The 22,995-nt window shown below is 40.1% G+C and overlaps 1 protein-coding gene and 1 long non-coding RNA gene across 2 annotated transcripts in view; one reads left to right on the forward strand and one right to left on the reverse strand.

Moving 5' to 3' along the window:
- The first annotated feature begins 9,221 nt into the window (after positions 1-9,221).
- LOC108702012 lies at positions 9,222-12,945 on the forward strand. The gene is made up of 4 exons (XM_018237015.2): positions 9,222-9,306; positions 9,998-10,318; positions 11,814-12,074; positions 12,395-12,945. The coding sequence occupies exons 1-4, from the start codon at positions 9,222-9,224 to the stop codon at positions 12,460-12,462; spliced, it is 735 nt and encodes a 244-aa protein (XP_018092504.1). The 3' UTR covers positions 12,463-12,945.
- LOC121398206 overlaps positions 9,236-22,995 on the reverse strand; it is a 100,439-nt gene continuing 86,679 nt past the window's right edge. Inside the window, exon 19 of the long non-coding RNA XR_005964179.1 lies at positions 9,236-9,331. This is a non-coding gene — a long non-coding RNA (uncharacterized LOC121398206). The remainder of the gene's footprint in view (positions 9,332-22,995) is intronic.

Below are 22,995 nucleotides of genomic sequence, written 5' to 3' on the forward strand. Positions count from 1 at the left end.
CAGGCAAACACAGAACACTTTTATCATCAGCAGAACTGTATTTTTAGTACACTCAATTCATTAAGTCTATGGATACCTAGAGTTTCATTAAAGATATTTTTCTAGTATCTTCAACACCTAGAGGTAACCTCACACCGGTTCCACTGTTCTGAGCCAGAGTCAGTGGAAATTAATGTAGTGCGGCACATCACCAGCTGCTTCTAGAATAGGTGGAAGAATGAATAATTTTCAAGTGGCAAAGACCAATAATATAGCTAGAAGATGTAATTCTACTAATTCTAATCTCTGAAACAAATCACTAGTCCTGATTGTAAGGTACATAAAGAAGTGGAAGTTGCAAAGACTGTACCATAAAACCTTTCATTGGACACATTACTGATTTCATGTTTCTCTTAGACCTTGTGGACTCTCTGTTCTGCTTGATATGTACTTGTAACTGAGATTCCAACCAATATTTAATTCAGAAAGACATACTGATTAAAAATGGTTGTATTACAATGCCATATGTAAAGTTGCACAGTATACTTTTTTACCTTCTCATTTTGTCTTTCATTATTCAAAAAAGGACACCCAAAGAGATTACTTAGATTTGGTTGTTGCCTTGTATTCAATATTTGTGCTTTGTCTTAATTCTCAGGATGAGGCCACCAGTGGATCTGTTCTAACATCATTTTTGTATCAACATAGTGTAGTTTATAATATAGTGGTATACCTACCGATACTGGGCAAGGAGTGTGCTGCCTAGGTCTTAGAAATTATGTAGAATTATGTAGAAATTATTACAATTATTACAATTAGAAACTGAAATGTAGGTCTCTTCAACTTAGGTCCCTTTGCTATATGTTATGTCTCCATGGTCCCCTTTAATACAGTAATTATTTGGGTCACACTCCCAGATTAATGTGTGGTCTCCTGAAAAAAAGTTAAGAAAGTTAAGAAATTGGTTTGTAATTAGTTGTATAAGTTGTGTTATGATGCCACCTATTGACCAAAGTCCTATGAGTACATAGCAATCTTCTGCTTTACATGTAAACCACTCCCATCCTCCATCTTTGGGTGTTTTCTAAAACTTTTCTAGTCTCCATTTTAATTCCTGTCCTCATGTGCTGGAAGGCATAGGAAGGGAGTTCTCCTTTTGAGCTCCACCACCTATCCATCTACCTGAATGGAATAAGTAATTTGACCTTCAGCAATTGTCCTTTTCCCTGATTCTGGAATTAACAGCTTTCCTGGATACCAAGAGTCTTGGTGAGTTCAGCTACCTAGGATTGTCAGCAGTGCTTGTATTCTGATCCATGTTAGCCAAGCATAGATGTGTCAGGACAAATCACTATTACTACTCAGAATACAAGTCAAGTCAGAATACAAGCCCTTACAATGTATCTCCTGCTTTCCTCTATACTTCTGTTCTGCTCTTCCCCTTTATCTCTTTTGTCCTTATTTTTCCCTTCTGGTTTCCCCTTTACTTATTACTTATTTACAAATTCAACTTTTCTTCTGACCTCCACTTCTTCCCCTACTTTGCACTCCTCATAATTATTTTGCATGTGAAGATGGTTCCACTTCAGAATATAGACTTGAAAAACAAAAATCAGTTCTTGCAAGTTGGTGGTTAACATGCATATTAGGCAACTTCTCTGGGTTCCTTAGACTTTGCCTCCTATAGTAAATATATTCCAACACAGAATGATAGAGAAATGGTCTTCCCTAAATAAAGTAAATATAAGCTGATAGGATAGGGGTACTCCTGCTACAGTGTTAGGAGGGGGGGGGTACAATTTGCCCTTAATGTAGTAGCACTGCTATTAGTAATGCAATTGGTCTACTGGTTATCTGTAGAAGACATGTATCTGGGCAAACAGGAAAGTGGTGGGGAGTCATTTCATTATGTGTTGCTGGTTCCCTGAATATCTGGGGCAAGTACTTTCATAGAAATAGGACATGGGTGGGGTCACATTGTTTCAGAAATTACAGTTAGTTTCCTGGTTATCTGGAGAATAACTCCAGATAACCATAACTATTGGTGAGAATTAATATTTAATTCTCACCAATAGTTCCACTTTTAATGCAAAAAAAGTCACTATTTTTGAATATATATATATATATATATATATATATATATATATATATATATATATATATATATATATATATATATATATATATATATACAGTTCAGGCTGTGGTGCACTCCAATCCAGCTGCAGTTTTACTGCCTGGGTGCCGTCATATGTAGTGCAGATAGTCGTGTTGCAAGGAATGACGCACTATATATTAATATTTATATTTGGGTTTAAAACCCCATTAGTTATGAATCAGTATCTATGGCTGGGTATCTCAGAAGGTGTGAACACAGGTACTACATTTTACAGCATATTTACTGATAGTATGCATTCAGAAATTAATGATCATAATGTGAATGGAAAGAAAACTTCTAGATGGTGTAATTTAGGACCCATGTTAGTAAATCAGAATCAGTAGGTGCTGGTGCAAAGAACAAGAGCAGTTGTTTGAGATTTTCTCCATCACCTGTTTCCTTTAGCTCTTCCCTTGTCTCTGCACCCTTAGTTTTTCCATTATCCTGATTCACTACCCTTAGTTTCCCCATCACTTACATCCATAGTTCTACCCATATTCTCCTGTCTCCCCCCTCTTAGGTTTTCATATATTTTTCTTTCTTTGCTTGGTTCTCCTGTCTCAGCAACTTCAGTTTCTCTCCATCACTCTCATCACTCACATCAGCCATAAAGGGATTATAAGAGGGATCTAATTTTAAGGGCCCCATTATACACAGAGGATTAAAAAGCAATACTTAGTGGATCACTCTTTTAAACTACGTTTTGCAATGAAACTCCATCTCTTGAAGCTAAGAGAGAGAAATCCTTACAGTGTAGAATTCTTGGATACTTTCAAACCCCCTCTGTGCTGATAAATTAATTAAATTCTGTGCATAAATAGTGCATATTAATCCCAAATTCCAGGATAAAGCTGGCCATAGACGCAAAGAGATTCGTACGAGGGCCATAAAAATCTTTTGAAGGGCTAATCTGTAATTACTCTAAATGCTCTAGTTTCCCTAAGAATGTAATATATTACAATACAATTAATGGAGTTAAGACACAAAATAGTAAAGTAAAAAGCTTGTTGAAACAAATTGCAAAAGTCCCAAACCCAGAGGGAAACAGCAAGAAAATGTATTGACCACGCCCATTTTACGACCACACATGATTACCATTTCTATTTAACAAAATTTGTCAGGTTATGGAGAGTTTGAACACATTTCTGGGAGTTTTAGGGCAATGTTTTCTGTTATAACAGTTTTGCTAATGAAGGTGAATTGCCTTACGCTGTGAGTCACAGTTCTCCCAAGAGATTTGTTTACCTTAAATAGTTGCAGTTGTATCTTTACTTTATCTTAAATTGTTAAAAATGTGTCAAAGTGCTGAGTGTTCCGGGCTCTCTGCCAAGAGCCTCTTATTTAATTAAATTTACTAAGTGGCCATCGCTAGCTAGAAATCCAATCCACAGGGACATTGCTAATTTACAGGCTTCGAAGACAATTCTCTAGCGAAACAGTACATCGCTAGAAAAGTTTCACTCCCTTTTGCCAGGCAAATTTTTGCTCCGGTGAGCGAACGTTACTCAGCAAATTCACCAAAGTGCAAATATTCCATTACGTTACCTCTTTTGCCAGAGTTTCCTCGAGATTGAGGAGATGAAGCTAAATCCTCCTCAATCTTATGTCAGTGACATCATATCCTGTATGCCGAAAAGTTTTCAGGGGCATGGCACATTTGTTTTAGGGTGGACTCATGTCTAGGGCATTAGAGGATCTCTTTTGTTTTTATTTTGCTTCCTTGGACATTTTTAGTAATAAGTGGCCACTTCAAGACGTATATATCAGAGGTCCTCAACCTCCGGGCCAAAAGTGGGCAGTGGACACTCCCACACTGGGCCGAGCCCAGAGCGTAAAAACGAGGTGCGTCCAAATTTGCTGCTGACCCCCGCCAACCCCACCCCGACCCCTCCCGCGACCACTGCCGGCCCCACTAATAAAGGTAATAAGAAACCTCTCTAGAGAGTATATAGGCCAAACACAATTAGTTTAATCCTCACAACCTTGGATAAAACAAAGATAGTATAGCTTTTTAATTGTTTATAAAAGAGCCCCCAATTGGGTATACTCGCAAGATTTGAAATCAAAACAGCATTGAACAAATGTTCAAATTTCCATTTTTTATAACTTGGAAATTTGGCTCTGCTAGTGCAGTGAGCACAATAGCACTCACTACAGCCCCCCCCCACTCATGCAGCTCCCCCCCCCACTCTGTTCTGACTGCATATGTATAAGCACGGCCAGTCCACAAACACAGCCTATGAGCATGCTCCCAAATGTCACCTTTCACTGGGCCAGGAGCCATTCAACTAGTATCAAATTAGCTTCTACTCACGTGGCTGCGCTTCTGCAATAAGCAGTGATGTCCTTTCTCTACAGGATTACTTCAAGTATCACAGGAGAATTTTCTTTTCATAGGTCCCATATTTCTAGTTGTTTTTATAATTTTGAATAGGGTTTAGCTTGATCCCTTTAACTTAATAAATGATGTTGACTTTATATAGTAGCAGCAGTTATACGGCATATTAAATAATTCTAACTAGCAGGGGTCTTGCTATAAATTCAGAATCTAGTGAATAATAGTTATGAATGCAAGTTTATATACCGGTTTGTCTGCTGCCTCTGGCTTATGAGGGAATCATGGGACCTGCTTGTATTCAACCTGAAAATGAGATTTTTATCCTTTCAACTATATAAGTTTTTATAGAATATACAGTAATTTTAGTTCAGCCTCACTATTTTATATAACTTTCAAAATGTGCTTCTTGCTGTTCAGTCACCTATATGTGAGGTATCGGTTATTTATTAAGTATTTAAGACCTATAGAATACTATTTCTGCTGGTAAATAAGTCATCAAAATCGCCACTGACTGGTTTCAGTCACTTATACTCAAGTGGAGTATACACTCATGTGCCATCAGCCCTTTTTTCTTTTGTATTTTTGCAGAAATCAAAGCTAGATAATGTCTGTATGGTCACAACTATATATACACTTACCAACATGAGTATTTCAAGGTCCATCTCACCTGCCCTGTGGCCAGGTGCTACCTCACCGATGAACAAACTACTTAACCTTGATGTTTCTCTAAAGACTTAAGTCAAATAGTGTGTATAGTTATGTATATTGTTATACCTAAATATCACTGTTTTTCAGAATAGTTTTGGCTCTGGTGCTTTTTTGAGGTTCAGTATTTGTACAGGATTCCCTTTTTTACTTGCAGCCATCCCTTTTATCACCTAAAAACTAGTGTTAGCGTGCCACACCAACAGAAAAAATTAACCATAGAAGCGGGTTCTCACTGCATGGGGCTACCTGGATGCCCCCGAAATGAACCAACATAAACAAAAAGCAAGGCACTCCTTTAGTAAAATAACAATTCATCTTAAAAAACTTTTATGGGGGGCCCTGGCGCCAATGATTTTTTTTTTAAAACTTATAAGGGGGCCCTGACCATCAATAGCTTTTTATAACTTGTGTGTGGGGGGGGGTTACTTTTTTAGAGCTGATGTCTGTGTGGTCTTTTAACTGTGATGTGGAGTGGGCGGGGTATGGGGCGGGGCTTGGTAACCAGGGTGAGCGGGGCTTGAAGACCAGGATGGATGGGGCTTGGTAACCAGGGTGGGTGCGGCTTGGTAACTAGAGTGGGTGGGGCTTGGTAACTAGAGTGGGTGGGGCTTGGTAACCAGGGTGGGTGGGGCTTGGTAACCAGGGTGGGTGGGGCTTGGTAACCAGGGTGGGTGGGGCTTGGTAACCAGGGAGGGTGGGCGGGGCCCAAGGGGCCCCCGAAAATATTGTTGTACGGGACCCCGTGATTTCTAATGGCGGCCCTGCCCGCACATCACTAGTCAGTGCAGGAGATCAAAGAGAAACTCTGTATTTCAGTAACAATCCGGGACTGAAGGCTGAGCTGTCATAATCTCAACTGTCCCGTGAAAAACAGGACAGTTAGGAGGTATGGCAATGAAAGGATACAAATAGTGAGGACAAATTTCTCCAGATTCGCCGGAAAATTCACGAATTTCCAGTGAAATTCACATAACGGAGAAAAATTTGCAAAACAAATTTTTTTTTCACGCCAGCGACAATTCCGATGCACATTAAAGTCAATGGGCGTCTATTAATTGTCACCGGTGTCAGAATTGTCGCCGGCGTGAAAAAAAAATTGAAACTCGCAAATTCGGAACAAATTCACGCCTGTCGAATATATTTGCCCATCACTAGATACAAATTCAATTAAAACACAAATAAAAAACAAAAGTGAAATTGTTAAAGGGATACTGTCATGGGAAAACATGTTTTTTTCAAAATGCATCCCTTAATAGTGCTGCTCCAGCAGAATTCTGCACTGAAATCCATTTTTCAAAAGAGCAAACAGATTTTTTTATATTCAGTTTTGAAATCTGACATGGGGCTAGACATATTGTCAGTTTCCCAGCTGCCCCCTGTCATGTGACTTGTGCTCTGATAAGAATGTAATTTTTCAATACAAAAAGTGCAATTAGGTGGAGACCAGAGGGTATTAAGTAGGTATAAGATTATATGAGAATAAAAAACCTTTCTCCAACTGCCCCCTCCCTGCACAACCTCCTCTGTTAAAGGGATACTGTCATGGGAAAAAAGTTGGAGTTGGAGTGATATTACCCCCCTCCCTCCCCCCCCCCCCCCCCCCAGCAGCCTAACAACAGAACAATGGGAAGGTAACCAGAAAGCAGCTCTCTAACACAAGATAACAGCTCCCTGGTAGATCTAAAAACAACACTCAATAGTAAAAGTCAAGTCCCACTGAGACTGATTCAGTTACATTAATTAGGAGAAATTACAGCCTGCCAGAAAGTAGTTCCATCCTAAAGTGCAGGCACAAGTCACATGATTGGAGCAGCTGGGAAACTGACAATATATCTAGCCCCATGTCAGATTTCCAAATTGAATCCAATTTCAAAAAATCAGTTTGCTTTTTTGAGAAACCCTCAGATTGCCAGTCCGGGCCTGGAAGGAGGGAGGTAATGGAGAGGGAGTGCAGGGAGCGGGTCTGGGCCAGAGGGGCCCAAAAGATCCGTTGTCCCACCGGCCTAGTCCGACCCTGCCTGTTTGTTCTAATGTTTTCTGTACAGTGCTACATACATAAGTCGCATTTTATACATACAGAATATACACATCACTGATTGGTGCACAGTATAAAAGTTGGCGTAACATGGGTGGATGGTCAGTGAAGCCTAGCAGCAGCAAGTAACTTGTGATAGGTATGAGCCCTCATGCCTCTCATGAATACAGCATACTGCCAAACATGGGTATTGTTTTATTAAAGGAGACATATAGGATAAATGAAAAAACCCTAGTTTTATAGGCAATTATAAGTAATATGTAGTGTTGCTTATAGATGGTGCCAAAATTAATATTGTCTTTAAAAATAGCCCCTTAATTTGAGCTCCCTATAGATGTTCTATGGTCCCTGTCTGTGTTTCAAATGAGGGGTGTGCGTGTCCTAGCAGTCCCTGCCAGAAGAATAGTAGGAGGTTGACAGCCAATCACAGCCCTGCAGTCACACAAGCACAGACAGGCTTCAGTTCCCTATCAGGTCCTGCTAGCTGCTGATTGGTTCCTGTCCTACAGTACAGACAGCTGAGAGCCGCCGGCTCCCCTCCACAGCCTGGGAATTCAGGGAGCAGGATGAAGGGAGGGATTATTAGGGTTTTTGCAGAAATATTCAATAAATCAGCTTGAAACGCTACTTTTTAAGCACAATTCTTCTATATGTAAATGAGTATAATGCACTGGTACATTCTTATTTTTTACACAAAATGTCTCCTTTAATGGAGCAGCCACGGGTCTCTGCTTTCTGAAATGGAGCCCAGAGTGCTTTGGTAATAAATTAAGGCTGGAGCACCTGGTGAAATGTGCAATAAAATTGGTGGATTGTGCCCTATCTTTGCACTTTGCATCCAACCTTCCAGTTCACTAATGACTCCTATAGTCACATTCTTTTAATAAATAACTGGTGGATTCTTTCCATGCAAAGCAATGTGACATTCTAAATAATATTGCTGGTTACCTTTAGATGTCCCTCGTTTCTATCAGAGACACATTTGCTTCTCACTAATAACTGCAACTGAAAGACAAACAGACCTGACTGTAGCTCAAAAATCCATCGCTGTTCCCTTTGCAAAATTTTCAAATCTCAATCGCTTATTACCATAGTGTTCTGCACCAATTCTATTCCCTAAAAGAGCAGTAAAGTAGGATCACAATTGTGTTCTTTACATCAAATTTTCATGGCAAATTTAAAAGTTTGGATAATACACAGTGAAACTGCCTGAGCAAAGGCCCATGATTGCTGGTTAAAAATAGAAGGCGGATGTGGGGCACTAGAAGTTGTAGTTTAACAACAGTGGAAGGGCAACAGTTTAAAGAGTTCTACTGTTAGTAAATAATGGAAACTGGCACAGTCTGTTTTGCCCTGAGCACTATTTTATCTAGAGCTTAGATGTGGTGGGCTTGTGGTAAAAGAATTTGCAGAAAATAAAATACTGGGGGAAAAAAGGTGTCAGTGACCTCAGAAATGACACAACAGCTCCTACTTGCCCTTTCTGATGCCTAAAGGTGGCCATACATGGAGAGATCCGCTCGTTTGGCGATGTCGCCAAACGAGCGGATCTCCCTCCGATATGCCCACCTTGAGGTGGGCAATATCGGGCTGATCCGATCGTGGGACCTAGGGCCCAACGTTCGGATCCTAGCGAACGCAAACGGGCGGATTGCGGGACCGCATCAACGAACAGATGCGGCCATCCCATCCGATCGAGATCTGCCCGACTTTTAGCCAGATCTCGATCGGGGAACTCCTTCGGGGGCCCCCATACACGTGCCAATAAGCTGCCGACTCGGTCTGTCGTCAGCTTTTATCGGCTGGTGTATGGCCACCTTAAGCCATACCATGCCATGGGATAGACGTTCTCAAAGTTCCCTTGTTAAACACAGAATGGAATAAAGAATTCCCCATACCCTATTTGCTTGTTTATCAAATAAATCTCCGAAATCTCCGAAACCTTGAAGTGACATGCATATAAAACGATACTTCCCTAACTGTCATTTTGTCTTACAGATTCCATGACTGGCATGTGCCCTCGCTCGCCTCTTCACAGCATGGGGGTTACCCGCTTCTTCATCATCTCCCTCCTTTTCCTTGCCTCCTGTAAGCCTTTATCCATTATTCTGCTCTATATCAGGACACAGAGAAAGAATTAGATGGAGAAAATCATTTTCCGATATTCACAATAAATATACATTCATTGTTTTATGGGTAGTAAAGTAATAAAGTACAAATGCTAAGTTATTATCAGTTCTTTCATCTGCAAAATTTAGGATAACATTTTAGTAAGTAACTTTACCTTTAAAAGGATGCAGTTGTTAAAATAAAGCATTTGTTTGTACCGGAAGATATTGGGCTAATTTATTAAAGAATGGCTGGAGCATTGCATCCATTCTAACCATATACAAAGCTTTGCGCCCCTCAGCACCCAAATATCTAGGACCAAGTGCTGTATAAAAAGGATTTATGTGGTTACAGGAGTGAAAGGACACCCCTTTAATTGTATGCAGTTCCTAAATTTCTGATGGTGTATTTGGGTAGCAAATGCTTGATTTATATAAAACAATTTTCATCTACCCTTTTTGAACAGCCCGAATTAATCAATTTAAAAACATTTTCATAATGCTGTATTTTCCAACACTTTAGAGAATCAGACTGAAAATAACAGTTCAGTGGATTTGCTTACTCTGCCTCAGCTAAGCTGTCTTGTATCTCCTATTCCATCCCTAACTCCAGGTATGTGAATTCACACCTTCAATCTTCCTAACAATTTCTCCTCTCATTGTATCTGTAGCTTTGCAGAACCAAATCTCTCAACTTCCCACAAAAATCAATGAATTTTCCAAAAATTCAGCCACCATACAGTGCTCAGTGGATGAGGAGACAGACATCAGAGAGCTGTCCTTAACCTTACGTTTAGATGGGCCACAACTGATATCTGTGAAGGTAGACAAGGACCTAAGCAGTTATACACATGAACTGACATTTTCTGGGAAAATTCGGAATTTCACCACAACAGCAAACGGTTTTAATAGCCAGGAAATAATGGATTTATCAAACTGCTATTCTCAAACTTGTGGAGGGGAACGTAGCCCTGATTATAAGAGAGGGCCAGGTAAGTGAAACCATGAAACAGAATGACCACTAGTATGAAAGGTCTCTGGGAATGGACTGTGACTGTGGGATAACAGGTATAGTAGGGAGAGATGGTGCCTATAGTAACAGTGGGGATAATAGTTTCTGGAAAGGGACTGTGACTGTGGGATAGCAGGTATAGTAGGGAGAGATGGTGCCTATAGTAACAGAACGATAATAGTCTCTGGGAAGGGACTGTGACTGTGGGATAGCAGGTATAGTAGGGAGAGATGGTGCCTATAGTATCAGTTGGATAATAGTCTCTGGGAAGGGACTGGCTGTCTGATAGCAGGTATAGTAGGGAGAGATGGTGCCTATAGTAACAGTGGGATAATAGTCTCTGGGAATGGACTGTAACTGTTGGATAACAGGTATTCCAGGTATTTATATGTGACCATATAAAGGCACAAGGCTGCAGGCTGAGTTATACAGGGAACTCTGAGTATCACTCATGTATTATAAGGGATAATGTACCCCCTACTGTAAATGATAAGGATATTAGAAGTCACTGAGGGGTTGTTCTGTGACCATATAAAGGCACAAGGCTGCAGGCTGAGTTATACAGGGAACTCTGAGTATCACTCATGTATTATATGGGATCATGTACCCCCTACTGTAAATGATAAGGATATTAGAAGTCACTGAGGGGTTCCGTGGCCATATAAAGGCACAAGGCTGCAGAATCTTTAACATATTTTACATTACATAACCTTTTTTAATATCCATCATAACATTATCTTTGAATGCTATTTATAATTTGGCATAAAAGTATTTCAACTTGACCTATATGTAATTTTTATTGTAGATTAATATTTTGAAATGAAAAATTTTGTCAGTATCACTTTAAATGAGAGAGGCAGCTCTTTATGCACATAATTTTTTGCAGTTTTACCCCAATATATAAGTGGATGAGTACAAGACCATCGAGTGTTTACATGTGGGCTGCTTTGATTTTTTTTGCCCGGGCTGCTTTTTAGTCCCAGTCAGGCCCTGATGGTGCCTATAGTAACAGTGAGATAATAGTCTCTGGGAAGGGACTGTGACTGTGGGATAGCAGGTATAGTAGGGAGAGATGGTGTCTATAGTAACAGTGAGATAATAGTCTCTGGGAAGGGACTGTGACTGTGGGATAGCAGGTATAGTAGGGAGAGATGGTGTCTATAGTAACAGTGGGGTAATAGTCTCTGGGAAGGGACTGTGACTGTGGGATAGCAGGTATAGTAGGGAGAGATGGTGCCTATAGTAACAGTGAGATAATAGTCTCTGGGAAGGGACTGTGACTGTGGGATAGCAGGTATAGTAGGGAGAGATGGTGTCTATAGTAACAGTGGGGTAATAGTCTCTGGGAAGGGACTGTGACTGTGGGATAGCAGGTATAGTAGGGAGAGATGGTGCCTATAGTAACAGTGGGGATAGTTAGAGGACAGTTGGAATTCTTATAAATAAAGAGCTCTAACACATTCTATGTACACCAGGTACCATCTCCTGCACAGCAAAACATGAAAACATTGACAAGATGGTAATTTGCCTAGACAATCATCCTATTATATTGCTGGAAGTAGACCATAAATATACAGATCGCCTCAGATTTTCTGGGACTATTCGGAAATTCCACATGACCCTGGAAGACCTTAGCGAAAGTGACACAAATGGATACAACTGTGTAGGCAAAATGGAGGATTCCAAAAGGCATCTACCTGGAGGCGAAACAGTGATCACCATCACACAGCGTGGTAGTAAGTTACAGGGGGCATTCACATTTAAAGAAGGAAATGTTATACTTGGTGATTGAAAGCTCTTTCTGCACAGGGCCTTCCTCACCTATTGTACCGGTATTGATTGTGATATATGTACCTCCATATGTTCTATGTATATAATTCATGTGATTTAGTTGTATAATCACATTTACTTTACAGTGCTATGAAATATGTTGGCGCTATATAAATACATGTTAATAATAAAATAATAATAATATCTAAAGGGCAGGGCTCAATGTTGATTTCATGTGATAATTCAACTAGATATATCTCATTATCTTTATCTGTTTCCTTTCCAGATTCCCATATTGTTTCCGTTACATGGCTTCTCATTCTTTCTTCCCTGCTACTGATTTGGTGGTGCTGACAAGCAAATCCTGTACCCGGAATAGAAAGACACCTTTGCACTTAATGGACTGAATGAAATATTAAACAGAATTATTGCAGCAGTAATGTTAAATGAATGCTGAAACTTTTAATTGTAATGCAATGGTACCAATGGTGTGGGGTGTGAGCCAAGTGGGAAGGTCCCTAAAGGGAGAATTTCAGTGCAAGAGCCTGGTTACTGTAATATTTTACTGAAATATTAATAAGAATAGTAGGATGAACTTTGCACATCAACTAACATACATTGGCACAACTGAAATTACATGTTTATGGTGGTTTACGGAGGAGTTTTGGAAAATTGTTATTTTGTAGCATAAACACACAGGGGCAAACTTACTAAGTGGCGAAAATTCGTCAGCAACCGTTTCGCAGGCAGCACAATACCTCGCAAAAATTTGCTCAGACAACGCTAAGTCACTAACATGCGACGTTGCGTCCAGGGCGCCAAACGCTGCCAAAGTTGCGCTACCAATAATTCGGCAAGCAAAGCGAAGTTGCGCTAGTGTTGTTTAACTTGCATAAGGTTGAATGGACGTATATGTTGCAGCAAATACATTATATTATACAAGCCCAGGGAAGCTTAATAAAATAAAATAGAGTTGTTATATTGCCCTACACATGAGCCCAGTGTATAGTTTATGTGCCAAATGTTAGGAAATGTAGGGGGGAAGCCGGTTACCCCCAAAAAAAAGATTACGCTCTTTTGCAGCCTATCACCCTGAAAAAAGGAACATTTTCAACTAAATTTTAAGGAAGTCGCATCTACTCTATTGCACTTCGCCTGGTCTGAGGTGGCAAGTCTGGCGCAAGAGGTAACGTTCAGTAAAATCCGCATCTTTGTGAATTTGCGCAGTTGCGTGCCTTCGCCAGAGCACAACTTTGCCTGGCGATTGAGTGCGAATGAGCGCCAGCGTCAGTCTCCTTCACTAGCGAAGTTATGCTTGTGTCCGTAAGTAAATCGGCGAAGTACCGAAATGACGTCACGCTGGCGAATTTTCGCCAGCATTAGTCACTTCACCCCTTTAGTAAATTTGCCCCACAGACTACCAAGTTTTCCAGACAACTCTCCAGCATCAACTCATTCCATCAAAGCATCTGAATTGTCTCCATGTGTCATTGCCCTGACCTTAAAGGGATACTGTCATGGGAAAAAAAAAAAATTCAAAATGAATCAGTTAATAGTGCTGCCCCAGCAGAATTCTGCACTGAAATTCATTTTTCAAAAGAGCAAACAGATTTTTTTATATTCAATTTTGAAATCTGACTTGGGGCTAGACATATTGTCAATTTCCCAGCTGCCCCAAATCATGTGACTTGTGCTCTGATAAACTTCAATCACTGTTTACTGCTGTACTGCAAGTTGGAGTGATATCACCCCCCTCCCTTTTTCCCCCCAGAAACCAAACAAAAGAACAATGGGAAGGTAACCAGATAACAGCTCCCTAACACAAGATAACAGCTGCCTGGTAGATCTAAGAACAGCACTCAATAGTAAAAACCCATGTCCCACTGAGATACATTCAGTTACATTGAGAAAGAAAAACAGCAGCCTGCCAAAAAGCATTTCTCTCCTAAAGTGCAGGCACAAGTCACATGACCAGGGGCAGCTGGGAAATTGACAAAATGTCTAGCCCCATGTCAGATTTCAAAACTGAATATAAAAAAATCTGTTTGCTCTTTTGAGAAATGGATTTCAGTGCAGAATTCTGCTGGAGCAGCACTATTCACTGATTCATTTTGAAAAACAAATTTGTTCCCATGACAGTATCCCTTTAAATGTGAACTTTCCCTCTCACTACAGTGAGCCTGCCTTTAAGGAGCCAGGCCCATAATAAAATGATCACTGTATTACAATGAATAGATTAAATAAGAATGTTCCTGGGTTGATTCCATTTAATTTGGGCAGGAAGGTTGTGAATAATTGATACTAGAGCCATTCCAAAGCAAGGAAGGCTGTACAGGGCAGCTCTGATACCAACCTGCATTAAATCCATCATTCATCTCTGCAGCAAGATAACTGGCACTTGCAGAATCAAGTCCATTGTTCAGGTGAAGGCAGGCTGCAATGTGTAAAAAACGACTCATATACTTTGTGTTTGTTTGCAATTGTTGTTCCAGGTACTTAAACAGTGCTTTGCCCCCTGTGCTGGAAGTCGGCCCATATTGTAACATAACTCTCAATCCAGTAAGGCAAATCCATGACATTTTTGGGGCAGATTTATCAAGGCTTGAATTTAGAGTTCAAGGGAGTTTTTTTAAACTTGAAATTCGACCAACTGAAATATATGGAAAAATTCAAATTTTTCAAACTCTCCGAAAAAAATTGATTTTCAGGAATGCTGCAATCAATTCCAAATTGATTCCAGGACGTTCCCCATAGGCTAAAACAGAAATTCGGCAGGTTTAAGGTGGCGAATGGTCAAATTCTAATTTTTAAAGGGCCAGTATATGATACATTTCGAAAATCAAATTTCGAAAAACCGAATTTGAATTTTTTTTAATAATTGAATTTTTTTTAATAAAATTTAATCGAATGTTAACAATTCCCTAGTCGAATTTGACAGTTTTGGCCATAAAAAAAACTAAAAAATTTGAATTAGAAAATTTTAATTTTCACTTCGACCCCTTTTAATATCTGCCCCTTTATGTCACCCCTAAGAAGTGGCATTATTAGAAGTGAGTGGGCCCCACAGCAGAACATTTTAGGGACTTTAGGGAATTTAAGGGACCCCCTAAACAGTGAGCTTTACATTTTATTCTTAATAAAATATTTTACCCACTGGACCGCCCATATGCAAGGACTGCATTCTGTATTATTGTCTCTGGTAGAAAGGTTGTGCCTGTAAATTAGCAAATAACTGATAACTACATTTATTAGCATCATTATATATATTTCATATCCAGTTAGTTTCTTGTTGTTTTTTTAACTATTCTGTTGATTTTTTTCCAAACAAAAATAAATGATTATTAAAAATCTACCAATCTTACAATTCCTTGGAAAGTCAGTAAAATATTTGCTGAGGAAAGGAGATTGCTTTGGTTTGCCAGACATCACTAATACGAATAACGCTTGGGTTAAATTAGGGTTAATGTGCTTGTCCATTTTCTGAAATGATCTTACTGGCATATCTGAGTTATTATGGCTAAAGGGTCTTCCAAATGGCCCAGAATGTAGAAAAGCAAAGAGACGTGACTTCCTGTGAATAAAGTGCTGCCTGTGTTTGGGAGGATAGGCTGTTTGATCACTCATTTTTAATTAGCCTAAATACACTGTGCCCAAAATGTGTACCAGCAGGGCTGATCACACTGATTACAGGAAAGTGGGGTACTGCTCTGCCCTAGGTGGAACTACATAGTCAGTTAGGGGTGATTGGAATAGGAAGATTTATATTAGGTTTTCCAAAATTAAGGGACTATATTGATGAATGAACGCTGAATAAGAAGTATGAATAAACAATGGGCTTTCTAAGTACTTGAGTGGAGCTTTTTTCATCCTAGAAAAGGGCAACACTTCAGATGTGGCCAAATTATATCTCACCAACTGGCACATGGGTGGGTTAGATGTCTAGGCAGCTTAAATCACTTCTACTTTAATCAGGTAGTACCAATTACCAATTGTTATAGGTTTGTAAATTTTGCCCCTATCGACAATAAACCTAATTTGCTAGATTTCCACCCACTTCTCCAATTTAGTAAATTCAATTTGCAAAGTGGCAGCACCCTGCATGGAACTTATAGTTTTGCACAATTTAGCATCATCATCAAAACTAGAAACATTGCCTATCTTCAGGCTATTACTAAACAATTAAAAAGCAAACATACCAAGGACAGACCCCTGTGGTACTCCTCTAACACTGATCCAAATAGAGAATGTTCTATTTGACCCCACTATGTGTAATCTATCCTTCAGCCACTTCTATATCCAAGTAAAAATACAAGGCTAGCATTCCAGTAACATTCTGTGGGATACTATATCAAACAATTTAGCAAAGTCTAAGTAGATCACATCCACTGCTATCCCAACAGCTATTCTTCTGCTCATCTCCTCATAGAAGGAAATTATATTTGTCCAGCAAGATCTATTACACATAAAACTATGCTGGCACAAACTCATAGTATTGTGAGTTGCAATGTATTCCAGTCGCCTTTTTTTACTTTAATCATAGTTTTTATTAAGGCATTTTCGAAAAAATAAAGAGGGAGTAAGTGGGGGGGCGAAACATATATTTTACAGATTGAGAGCAGGCTCTTTTTGAATAGTGGCATTTGTTCTAAATCTGCATACATATCGCAGACTGTGTACTGATAAAAATATAAAAATAGTTACTGGCACACTAGAGTTTATAAATAAAAAACAAGAAACCCCTGCGTGTTTAATGAATTCTGGTGCAATGTTTCAGTGGCACACCCCTTCGCCAGGCATAATAACACAGTTGAATAAGTAAATAAATAAAGATGCACAATTAGCATAATATAGTAACAAATTAGATTATTTGGAAAAAAACAACTTTAATATTTAACCCAAATATTAGAAAAACTGGAGCTTCTTATGAACTGTCCAAAAAAATCTGTGTTTATAAGTGTTCATAAGACTCAAGACAATCACATAACTAAGTGGCCAGTTCCCACAATCCATAGCTGCTTTAATAAATCTATCATACCAGTTTCCACAATTTTTAGATTGTCACAAATATATACATTTTCAAAAGTGTCTGATACATCTTTATCATACAGCTTGAACATAAGTTGTTTGTTCAAAGGTCACCATAACGTCGAAGGGGCAGATTTACTAAAGGGCGAATTGTCGCACCACTTCGCCAGGTGCAAAATTCGCTACCACTACACTAATTCACCAATATGCGAAGATTACGACTTTTCTCTAGCGTTACTTTATTATAAATTTTGGTGCAAATGCTTGAAGTTACCACTTTTTATTAAAAATGTCCAGGGAACCTTAATAAAGAAAAGAAAATTGATATAATGCCCTACACATGAGCCCCTTGTAAACTTAATGTTCCATATGTTAGGAAATGTCTGGAGAAAACCGGTTACCCAAAAAGAAGTTTGTTAGGACTTTTGCAGGCAATCCTGCTTAAAAAAAGGAAAAGTCGCCAGCGTTTTGTGAACTTTAATGCATTTTCGGCACACAAGATATGTGTGTGTATAAGTGACAGAAGATTGAGGAAGATGTAGCTACTTTTTAGCACTTCACCTGGTCTGAGGTGGCAAAGTCAACTCTGGCGAAAGAGTTAACATTCAGTAAAATCCGCAGTTTAGTGAATTTGCGGAGTAACGATCATTCGTCAGAGCGAAAAGTTGCCTGTCAATAGAGTGTGAATGAACGCTAGCGATGGTCCCGTTCGCTAGCGAATTGGCGCCCACGCCTGTTAGCGATGTCCCTGTGGGTGGCAACGCTGGCGAAAAGTTGATAGCATTAGCCACTTCGCCCTTTAGTAAATCTGCACCTTAGAAGTAAATGTATCAATGTGAGAATCATAAAGCTACATAAAATACTATATAAACAGTGTCAGATTGAGTCGGGGGTCCCTGCCGAACCCAGGACTGCTTCAGCAACAGGAGCCAAGCTAGCTTCTCAAATCGACCCAGACTTGCTACTGCACCGTAGACCTTCCCCTCTACCCACATGGACCATCTCTACTGCGTCCAGACTGTTCCCTTTCCCCATCTGGACTGTCCCATCTGCCTAATTGTAGGAGGAAATGGAGGTAAAAATGTACGGGGCACGGAGGAGGGGGGGCGAGCCCTTGAAGTCATCCCCGTAGGCCCCGGACATCCTAGTCTGTTCCTGTGTATAAAGATACTTATTACATGAATATTTCAGACATGAATATACAACTCTGCCACCCCTGTGAGTTTGCTATCACAACGTTACATAGCCTTATTACTTTAAATACAGGGAATGAAAGCCTACACCTGAGCATTCTAACTAGAGTATACCTCGTAGTAAGTAGGGATTAGTAACATATTCTCTATTAATAATCTTCAGATACTTAACCTTTAATAACTTAATCTTCATATGCTTAAACGTTACCTTAACCTATCTTTCTCAGGAGGTATTCTATCCCTGGTATACATAACTGAATTTAAAGTAAGTTGATAAACGCTATCATAACAAAACATATTAAAATCCTTGTTAAGGCCTCAAGTAAGGTTCCTTCCTATATTCTTGCCTTTTTTTCCTATTAATAACATTGGCATCAAGCATCATTTTTACCGGCCAGGCTAAAGATCAAAATCAGAGCCATTGGAAACCATGATTAAACTCTCTCTAAAATCACCAATGCCATGAAAGTTATTAAATGATCTGAATATAACAAGTAAGAATTGAAAAAAACGCTGAATGATTCCATGAAAATAATGGATGTCTAAAACCTCTAAAAGGTTGAGTTTTTCAAACAATTACTACCATTTTTATGTATCTAAACAACATAGAGCCAAAGTGCCCATAATTACCCACACAGACTGGCAAGTTCTTTTGCAGTTCATTCATTTATGACTTATCTGCACAATATAGTGAATGAGCCCTAACTCTATTATTATTGTTGTATATCTACAGTAGTTTTCAGATTTTTTTTATGTTCAAGCTCCCCTACGAGATGCAACATCTGATGTTAGAAAATAGATTCTGCAGCCTTAACTTACAGTATCTCCAGGTGTAATGTTGATTTGCAGTTTAAGCCATTGAAACCAGCCTGTTTTGCTGGTATTTTACAACAGAAACCATTAACTTTTTTCTCTCAGCCTTGGATCTCAGTATTGACGTTATGAAACATCCCTCCAGGCAATGAATGAGTTAAGCTATTATATGCTTTAACCCTCTTAGTGTTAAATGCTGATTTTATTTTATGGTAAAAATTATGGGAATTATGGTGGGAATGATTATCTAGAACCAGTGGCGTACCGATACGGTGCCAGGCCCCCGAGAAAGCGGCCCATTACCGCAAAAACCCTCAGTGCAGGCCACCAGAACAGGCCACAACCTGGCACACAAATTCTGACACAAGCTGACCTTGTGGTCCGGGCACCCCTGTTCCCTGGCCCCCCCTCCCTGCGGGGTCTGCTTCCTCTATAGTTACACCACTGTCTAGGACAATGCAAGGGTTTCAAAAGCAGTTTTATACCTCCTATGGAAAAACTATTACTATATAGACAGACAGTGCTAGATCTACACAAGGGTGGCCAAGACACACCCCCTCCCTTCATCACCCATGTCTTCTCATAACTGCACACGAGACACCTTAGCTTGGACTTTTATCCACACCCCCCACCGTGACTTACACACCAAATCCTCTGCAGTGCAACAACAAGACATCTGCAAGCAGTGAGATTCACCATCAATCTAAGGGGCACCTGGGAAGCTAACATGTCTAGCCCCATTTCAGATTTCAAAATGAAATATTAAAAAAAATCTGTTTGCTCTTTGAAAAATGGATTTAAATCCCTTTAAGTCCTCCTCCATCTTTTTAGTAGGCTGCTTCCCTCCTTCACAGTCAAGTTACATTATTACGGACACCATCTTTTAACTTGTTTTGGTATAAGATAGATTGGGGGATGTTCATGGTCTCTTTCTTTGCCAAATGAAAGAGGACCGTGTCTCAGAATTGAGATGAAAGAGTAGAAGAGTTTATGCAAGGTTGGCATATTTAGTGCCCCATTCTATGACATGTAATTTTCCAGCATAACATTTCTAATAAATGTTGCACAAAAGAGATGGGCAGGTTTCTCTATATAAGTCATATTTATATTGTTATTGTTGTGGGCAGGAAGGTAGAAATTCTGGCAAATGCCAAAGTCACTGCTGTAAGATTCCATAGACTGACACTGTTTATTGGGCCTATAGGAAACTGTTTTGACCTCAGTGTGCTCAAAATGCCAGAGAGTATTGTGTATATCTGCATCCAGGCACGGCGGAGGGTGATTTTAGGTTGAAGCCTGTACTTATTACTTATTTTACTTATTACTTATTACCCAATTAGAGATCATGAGGGAACAATCCAATATAGCGATCAAAAGGGCGTAAAGAAGAAGGAAAGCTACAGAGACAGTTTATTGCCAATAGATTAGCCATAATAGTGCAAGATATAAGGCTTGTGACACATGGGCAGATTCGGGAGATTTAGTAGCCTGGTGACTAATCGCCTCTTTTTTTCGGAAGACAATCTCCCCCCGAATTGTCTTTGCATGTCTTCCTGTCCGCTATAATGAAAAGCCGCCAGCGCTAAAGCACACGCAGTGCTTCATTTTCCGAGATCTCCCGAAGTTGCCTCATGAGGAAACTTCGGGAACGAAGGGCCGCATGTGCTTTAGCGCAGGCGACTTTTCATTATAGCAGACGGGAAGACAGGTCGGGGCAGTTCGGGGAGGTTATCGCCCAGAAGAAGAGGCGATTAGTCGCCGGGTGACTAAATCTCCCTGAATCTGCCCGTGTGTCACACACCTTACACTGTAGTTATTCTGTAGAATGCTTTACCACACCACTGTAAACATCAAGCTTACTGTGACATCACTTCCTGAGCCTTTCTATGTTCATTTATGGCTCTGGGCTCAGATTACAGGAGGGAGAGTAGCAAACTGAGCATGCTCATGCCCTGCCCTTGAGGATTAAGCTGACAACAGGAAGTCTGATACAGAAGCCCATGTATACACAATAGAAGGAAGAAATGCTGTGTTTCTTATGACAGAGGACTCTGAGCAGCATTAAGATTAAAGTTTACTTTATCAGAAATCTTTCTCCCCCTCCTCAAAGGGAACACTTGGGGTCTGACAGTGACCCTAGCCACATTTGTTATGATAACTGTAAATACAACAGTTAGGGGCAGATTTATCAAGGGTCAAATTTCGAAGTAATTAATGGGAGTAACTTCGGAATTTGAATAAAAAAAGATCAACTTAAATTTGTTAAAAAATCTAGATTTTTTTCTGCGGGTGAATAGTCCGTATGTGTTCAAATTCGGATTGTACGAATCAAATTAATCGCACATTTAGACTCCAAATAGGTTCTAGGAGATCCCCCATAGGCCAAAACAGCAATTCCGCAGGTTTTAGATGGCCAGTGGTCGAAGTTGAATTTTTAAAGAGACAATACATGAAAAAGCTTGAATCGAATTTGAACAATTCCCTAGTCGAATTTGACAGTTTTGGCCATAAAAAAACTTGAGAATTCAAATTTGAAATTCCAATTTTCAATTCAACCCTTGATAAATCTGCCCCATAATGTACAAGGAAAAATGTGGCAGTCATAGCTCATTGGTTTACCAACAGGTTCATTATTCTCACAATGAACAACCTGGAAAGAGTCACTGGCTAGCGACAGAGTCATGCTAGATGGACTCCACTAATGCGCAATTATACAGATCCAACATTGATAATACTGTAAGCAATGCCTCTCCGATACATATTAATATTAGGGAAACTATACTAGCAATATAACTGTCATTGAATGATGGAAACAGAGGTCAAAGTATATGGCCCCATACAAAAAAAAATCCTGGGCCCCCTGGGCTACGCCCACCACAAGCCCCACCTACAGGTCCGCCCTCCCCACCCCACAGGTCCACCCCCCACCACACACTAAGAAAAAAAAAACATTGGTGGTTATGGTTCCCACATGTTAATAAAAAAAACAAAATATTGGTGTTCAGGGCCCCCCCATTGAAAAACACATTTGTGGTCAGAGCCCCCCATTAAAAAAACCATTTCTGGTCAGGGCCCCCGATTAAAAAATATTGGTGGCTAAGACTCCACATGGGTGGAAAAAATTGGTGTCCAGTGCCCACCCAGCTAACCCACCAACCCACGTTATAAGAAAATTGGTGGCCAGGGCCCTCCTTAAACGTCCATGTAAAAAAACTTGTCCCCCCAGAAGTTTAAAAAAAATTTGGTGCCCTGCCATGTTGTACTTACTTCATTAGTGTGGCCCACCTACTGTAAGTGAGCTGCCAACTACAGAAGGGAGCACAGGTGGCTGCAACTTCTTCCAGTGACAGCATTTTCTTCCCTTATTGGTCACAGAATTTCAAGTCCTGGTAAAGCTGCACGGTGATTGGATGAGCTGGAGCAGTTCAAACCTCAGCTATCCAATCCCTGAGCAGCTCAACTGGGACTTAAACTTAGTGACCAATAAGGGGAAGTAATGGACAGAAGATATCTCCCCCTGTGCTCCCGCCCTGCCTTCCCGAAGTCAGCAGCTCTCAGAAAGCAGGGGGGCCGGCTAGTCAAGAAAGTGCTGCGTGGCCGGGCCCCCCTTACCCTCGGGCCCCCTACAACTCTCCCCCTGTCCCCCCCTGATGGCTGCCCTGTGTGTGAGTATGAGAATAATGCCATTATATACATTATGTAAGGCCTTCTTGCCTTGTACTCCCCATATACAGTATGTTTATGCAAAATGTACAGGGGCGTAACTATAGAGGAAGCAGACCCTGCGGCTGCAGGGGGGCCCAGGAGGTATAGGGGCCCCATGGGCCCTAATTCAAATAAAATTTCAATAAATATT

The sequence above is a fragment of the Xenopus laevis genome, chromosome 9_10L, assembly GCF_017654675.1.
Source record: "Xenopus laevis strain J_2021 chromosome 9_10L, Xenopus_laevis_v10.1, whole genome shotgun sequence".
NCBI classification, from domain to species: Eukaryota; Metazoa; Chordata; class Amphibia; order Anura; family Pipidae; genus Xenopus; species Xenopus laevis.